Genomic DNA, 7,486 nt, shown 5'->3' with positions numbered 1-7,486 from the left:
GAGTATTTTTGGAATAAAATGTAGAGTTTAAGGAATTAATCTCTTTATTTGGAAACATATCATGAACAAAATATAGAAAGATAATGACAAAATAGTCTCTTAGTCACTTAAAATGCAATTTTAGAACAGTGTTTAAGACCCACTGGGTTTCAGAGAGTCTTAAAGTGTAGTTAACTGCAAACACATTCATGAAATACAGATGTTCCTTTTCCTAGTGGATTGATAGCTGAGGATGACTTGGATCACATCATGTAATTCCTTGAGTTTAGGCACTAAACTTTAACACAAATATTCTGGAAGCATTTGCTATAACTATTTGAATGAAGAACCCAAAATGTTTTTTGAAAATGTCTATATGTACTGGGAAACAAATATATTTAATAACAACTATGGGCCTGAAATAGGTCACTCCTAATGTTAACTTTTAACACTGCCCTAAGGCATTCTCAAAACCAAATTTCTTGTCCTAAATCTTAAGTATCAGTCCATAAATGACAAGCATGGTCTTAGGCAAGGCTTTAGGCACCTTATCACTTGGGGCCCCACAGATTTGAGCAGCAGTATAAACCCAAATGGTCTGCTAAGTAAAATACTTATTTTTCATTATTGAATTTTAATTACGAAACAATTACTGAATTCTCCCATGAACATCAAAATTAATAAGGTCTGCTTTTCTGTGGACTTTTGTCCTGTGTCCCACATAGAAGACCCATTCTTATTATTAATAATCTTCTGAAACCCTATTATTTTCTAGGATTCTCTGTGGTAAAAGCTCAAGTTCCCCTTTTATGTCCCTCAATCTCTCCCAGATGTGTAAGAACCTCTGAGGCAATATTTGCTCAGCATCTGCACTTGGCTGGCTGCTCTGTGTCTGCTTGTAGCAATTGGAATAGGCAACTGCTGAGCTTCTCCTTCAGCAATTCAGCCAGCAGCAACTCATCACAGACACCAGTTCTCTGAAACCTTGCTGAATTTCAAGTTTGTGTGATTTTTAACCAAACTTCAAAAGTGTTCAAAAAGTATTTCACAAATATATAGGACAGGTGAGCATACCGATTACACAAGTTTGTTTTCCTAAATTTTCTAACTGAGACAAGAAAAAAAAATGTATTTGAAGACAAAATTCTGAAATGTTCTTTGAAAGCTAAGGATTCCAAAAGTAAATCAAAAGAACCAGGCACAACCATGTCCTTTGCCAGCCTCAGGGTCAGGAATGGAAACACAAAATTAAATCATGTTTTTCAGGGTTTTTTTGGCTAATATTATGCCATTTTCTTCTGCACACAAAAGTTTACATATCCCATCAAAGTAGTAGTGTTCTTGTGGTAGAGACAGCCTAAGTAAGATATAAACAAGGAGAGCTGTGTAGTTATTAAGTCAGACAAAGTATCTGGGAAAAACAGGATGCATGCAAGTCTTCCTTCAGCTCTGAAGTAGAGGCAGTAAACTGCAGACTAAATACAGGTTGGAAACAGTTGAGTTTGGCATAATAAAATTATACTTGAAGAAATTGCTGCCAGCTCTGTGCTTAACAGAAATGTACTGCTCCTCTCTGGTTTACATCTATGAAAGCTTTGAGTGCCTATTTGTTTGTTTATATCCTTCTAGCCATATTAGGTGTTTAATAAAGCACACTGCTTCTTTTTTGGAACATTCCTTCCTTCAGAGAAATGTTTTATATCTCACTTACTTCCTTGGTTTTCTTTTCATAAAAGCAAGTTGTCTGTTTAAAAAGAAGTTACTTCTGTCAAGGAAAAAAAAATAATCTTGTTCTAGGAATTTCTAATCTGAGTTTCATTATTGTAGCCCCTGATAGTATGATTCCCTTTTTCATAACTAGTGTGGTGGATTTCCTCATAATTTTTAATATTTCTTTTTGTATTTCTTTTGTTCCCTGTTGCTGCATCTTCCTTTTCTCTGGTCAAGAGAGCAAACCACTTAGTGATAGATTTTCATCTTAGTACAATAATACATATAAAAAGGGAGAAAGAGGTGAAAATTTGAAGGATAAAAATCATTATTTCAGAAAAATTATATATGGTGTCTGGAGTTTCTATAAAACACATAAGGGATCATACATAGATTACATCTTTAATAGGCTGTAATCTAAATGAGATGAGATATATATAATTCAATAAGCAACAGTTCAAAGGGGAGTCCCCTCATCTTTCCTGCACTGGGAAAAAGGGAGAAAGAATTTCCTGATAATCTTCACTTAAAGATACACAGATAATAATAACAATAACAACAACAACAACAACAACAACAACAACAACAACAACAATAATAATAAATACTTGTGTGAATAAGAAGCCATATAAACTCCAAGAAAACCTAATTTGACTGATATCCGAACAACAACGTTCTACTTCTTCTTTCTGGATTTTAGGGAGACAAACCTCCCGGGAGGTAGTCTATGCAGAGCATATTCTATCTTACTCTGAGATGAGTGATAGTGACCAGTGGATGTCAGAGACAAACCGCTAACTGCTCTGGTATGACACTGCCAAGGCTACTGGAACAGGAGACACCAGGTGGGACAGTCAAGGGTAGAAAGACAAGGCAAGAAGATGGAAAGAATCAAAGGCAGAAAACAGTGATAACTACAGAAAGGTGTGCCAGCTGTAGACAGGGTTTATACAGGTGAAGAACAAGTCTTTCTGTGTTTTAGGAACACTGTATGAAGTCAAATATGAATGTGAATGCCATCAAAGCAGCAAGTGAGAAATAACAGAAAGCATCATAATGGGAAAACCTGAGGAGCAGCAGCTCACACTGGAAGACAGATGAGTTCGAAGCAGGATATCACCACTATTACCTACAACCAGTATTTACAGAGATTTCTATAGGAAATAGTCTACTGGAGAAAGAGGATATAATGAAATAACATGCAGGAAAGGAAAAGCCAACTAACAGCGCTCTCTCACATTTCAGTCTGAAACTTCTTTGGGACTTGCCACTGACTAGTGAATTTCAGCTCTTGCAGATGAAGCACTTTGTCCATGGGTATCTCTTGATGGTCTCTGAGTTAAAAGGCAGAGATGCTTACTCAAAATATAAGTCAGTTCAGCATACCCAAACATGGCATGTCTTCTCAGCCTCTACTATCAGTGAGTCACCAAAAGTATGCTTAGGTGAGGTCGTGTAAACAAAAATATGTCCTGAGTAAAGTACTTTCTATGGTAATTCTCTCTCTCTAGGAACAACAAAAAACTCTCCTCCATTTTTATTTTTTGGACCAGTCAAACTTTTAAGTTTCTAAATTTTTTTCATTAATTTACTTTAGAGGTTTGCAGCTGATCTATCTATCCATTGCCTGAGCATTACCTGTGCTACCACATGGCCACTGGGAAGGCAGGATTTCATCCTCCAGAGACACAACTAATCAGGGCTGGAGCCACAGCAATACAATAAAGAAAAAAGAGAGAGAGCTCCTCTTTCAATGTTTTCATCTCATGTAAGGAGTGACTGAAACATTATTTAGAGAAGATTGATGTCTTGCCAATGTGTCTCACAGACGCATTTCTCATTATCTAACCTTTAGTCCCAAGGAAGTCTCTTGATTTTAACCCCTTTAAAAAATATGTGCTTTCTGGAAATAATCCAATCTTTCATTTAATTTGACTAGGAAATTTTCACAGGATCTTCTAAAACACCCCCAGTATGCCACTGTAAGCAAATCAGGAGATTTCTGGTTCCCATTTTTCCCATCTTAAGAAATATGAATAAGCACAGTCATGTTGGAGTTATTCTTCACAAGTAAATACTATAGTTGAAAATAATTTTTACTGTTTGAAGAGAAAAAAAAAAGAAAAATGTAAAATGGACTGAGGAGTTCTCAGGTATGAACCAATAGTTTGAAAAGAACAATTATTCTAATATATAGTAAACAAGTTAATGACATTTAATAAAACCTTACATTGGATGTAGTAAAATATTCACTACAATTTAAACAACTTTAAAACCTGGAAGATGTATAACAGCATATGTCTAGGAAAACATATGTCTGGTTTTGAAAATCATAAATTATATTTTTTCTTTTGTTATTATTTTTCATGTTTGTAAATGATATCCTTTGTTTAACCAGAAATAAGATCGCCTGAACGTACAAAATGTGAGGAGAGCAAGGTGACTAGGAGAAGAGCTAGATAACAAGGTTTAACACCATATTAAATGCATTATAGAATATTGTTATGTCAAGTATTCCCACTGAAGCATGGGCAAATACAGCCTCACGCTATTGATATCATGGACCTGTAACGTGATTTCCAGCTGATAACCTCAGCTGCCCTTGCAAACATCAACTGAACTGCATAAAATTCCTACATCAAATATATTAGTGCAATCATTTTAGAGACCACCAAAGTGGAGCAAAGAAAGCTCTGACCAGTAATTAGAATGCACAGGTAAAATATAATGATGGTTTTATTATTGTATATAGGCTTTATCAATTACAGTAATTACATCTACTTATTTTGCCAATTTTTTCTAGGGTTTTGGTAGCCCATCAGGTGAACATTGGCTGGGAAATGAATTTATCTTTGCAATAACAAGTCAGAGGCAATATTCTCTAAGAATTGAATTAACGGACTGGGAAGGAAACCGAGCATATTCACAGTATGACAGATTTCACATAGGAAATGAAAAACAGAATTACAGGTAAGAATCTATTGAAATTCTTTTAACTCTGCTGAGTGATAAATATTGTTCTTTGTTAATTTGTCAAATATGAGAAAGGGCAACAATATGATGCTGATTTTTATCAAAAGTGGATAAATATCGTAAAATCAAAACCGAAATCAGATTTCTCAGTGATGGAAGGATGGAGTAAACCTAACATATCTGAGAAAAAGGGATGTATTAATTGTATTGTCTGATAGAACTGCTAAAAACTGTATAACTTTTATATTCAGAACTCAAAATTGATTGAATAGAAAAAAGTTTTGGAGTCCTCATTGCAAACTGAAAGATATCTACCTCAGAAGCAGGAGACTGAAACAATGGACATGGGAATAAAAGACAAAAAAATGCTGTTAAACCATCTGATATTCTCAAACTAAAAAATTAGTGTGAATTAAGAGGAAAAAGAGAATAGTGGATCTCATTTTGAGGAAATTAAACATAAAACCTTTTCTTAATAATATTTTTCTCCCATACTTTAAGATAAAAGTTTATTAAAAAAAAGAAGTAACAAATTGAAGACACAAGAAATGTGGATAATCTAAGTCATCATTTATATTATTTTTAAATCATTGCTTCATCTGAGGAGACAGTAAAATGCTAGAAAAAGAAAATTAAACCCATAAAAATATCCAATTATTTATTACATCATATCTAATTAGCACGAGACTCAGGAGAGAAACAGATACATTGTAAACTCAAACATTCAAGGCATGTGAAACTAGGTTGGTATTCAGATCTTCAAATTCAAGTAATATGATTCTCAAAAATGCTGACTGCCTCCCTCCCCCCAGGTCCCCAGTGAAATGGAGGTGAGAGCAATTTGCTCTTTCTGCTGACAGGGCTGTGCCCAGGTGGGACACAGAGCAGTGCCCCTGCCCTCTGGGGCACAGCAGTGAGTGGGGTACAGGAGTACAGGACACCTTTAGAAGCAATCAGTAGGAGTTTAGCTCCTGCAGAAAGCAAGGACTGCCCCTCTGCACACAATGGACAGCTCTATCCCCGACTGCCTCCAGCAGTGCTGCACCTGGCACTGCCCACAGAAAGCCATTGCCCCAAACCAGGAAAGGGGGAGCACCTATTCTGAGGTAGTTTTAGTCAAAGAATAGATATAAGTAAAGGAAACTGCTCAAAAGAGAGGCTAGAAAGATTTATACAAAACATAAAAAGAGCAGCGTAAAAGTGGAGTCTTAAACATTCGTAGAAGTTGTTCAAAAGGAAAAGATGAGACAATTCCTTGTCAAATGAAGAAAAATTTTCAAGGGCAGTTATACATAGCTCAAAGTTTGTGATGAATCAGAGGAAAGTATTGTTCAGGGGATGAATTAAAATCACTGAATTTGCTAACAAAACCAGAGTCTTTTTTGCTTGTATTTATTCTGAACTAAGGACAACATGTACTGTTGAGGAGTTGGAAGGCTGTTGAAAATTTTACATGTTAAAGCTCATGTTTAGTGAGGATTTATTTTTCAGGACTCCTCAGTGTTCGTTCATGGCAAAATAGCAAGAGAATTGTGTTGTTATGTTTCAAAAGAAGGAAGGGAAGGGAAGGGAAGGGAAGGGAAGGGAAGGGAACCCACTTTCATTATAAAAAAGGGAGATATTTTGCAATATAAATAATATTTTCTGAACATGGGAAGAAATGTAAAAGAGGATCCATTTAAATTCTTCTTGCTGATCAAGAAAACCAAAAGAGAGATAATTCAAGCCTGTAGAAATTAAACCAGAGGGCAGCATACAGCTCTCAAAGAGTATAATGTTGACTAACAGGCATAAATTCTGCTACCCATGTCCAAGTCACTTTTTCACAAAAATCAAAGGGAATTTGACTGGAGGCTGTTGACTTCCCTTTTGGCTCCTGTCCTATTCTACAGTATAAATGAAGGCCAGAATGAGATTTACTCACACTCCTTATGGTGCAACTGAAGCTCTTCTGTTAAGGAAATGGAAAATCAGTTTCATTCATATTTTTCTGAAATAAGCAAAGATGAAAACATAAAGAAGTAGAGAAGTCCATTTCTGTTGGCCCTTTGGGTTTCAGATTAATTCCTCTATTATTTTTATTCAGGTATATTGGAATATTTAAAGAAAATAGCTGAGTAACATGGTGATAGTTCTGGAAATAATGATGTGTAAGCCTCATGCAAGTCTAAACTGTTTTTCATGCTTGACAAATGCACTAGTGCAGACAAATATATGCCCAACAGATATTTTTCAAACCAAAATTATGTTGCGCTATTCTATAATTTTTTACAGGAAAGCATTCTATGACATAAAACTCTTTATTTTGCTTGCCAGCATCACTATCTGTGATAGCAGCAATTCCAGAAGGCTGTCTGAATAAAAACCTAATTATTCAGTACTAAACAGCTGGCCATCCTTCAGAGAATGCTATTTACCCTTTATCTGAGAAGCTGCCATTAAGGATTGAAATGATTCCTCTGAAGCTGAAAACCACAATTCCCAAACTTCTGCTCCCAGTACCTTTCCTTTCCAGCTTTCAAGCATTTGCCATGTTTGCTTTCAATACCTCAAATACAGAACACCTTTTCAAAACTTTAGTTACTGTTATTTGAAATAATTTTGCCAAACAAAACAGATGCTGTCTTATTTTGGGAGCTTGTTTCTTATAACAACCCACATTAAATGTTGTTTCTGTTAGCAAAAATATGTAATTGTACACTGGCTAGATTCACATTAGTATCAAATAACCAAGTTCACTAAATAATAGTAACAGTAAAGAGACAAGTTTCTAAGCTGGTCTGGGAAGTGGATCAAGAAAATCTGAAATTGAGAAAGGGCACTG

General features: G+C 35.5%; 1 protein-coding gene across 1 annotated transcript in view; it reads left to right on the top strand.

Moving 5' to 3' along the window:
* Nucleotides 1–7,486, top strand: part of ANGPT1 (angiopoietin 1) — a 154,753-nt gene that overhangs the window by 112,996 nt on the left and 34,271 nt on the right. The window contains exon 7 of the mRNA XM_005423478.2: nt 4,493–4,659. Coding sequence (XP_005423535.1) covers nt 4,493–4,659 — 167 coding nt within the window. The remainder of the gene's footprint in view (nt 1–4,492; nt 4,660–7,486) is intronic.

Source organism: Geospiza fortis, unplaced genomic scaffold (assembly GCF_000277835.1).
Source record: "Geospiza fortis unplaced genomic scaffold, GeoFor_1.0 scaffold200, whole genome shotgun sequence".
In the NCBI taxonomy this organism is placed as follows: Eukaryota; Metazoa; Chordata; class Aves; order Passeriformes; family Thraupidae; genus Geospiza; species Geospiza fortis.
Note: the sequence above shows the minus strand (reverse complement) of the source record. Positions and strands in the feature narration are given on the sequence as shown.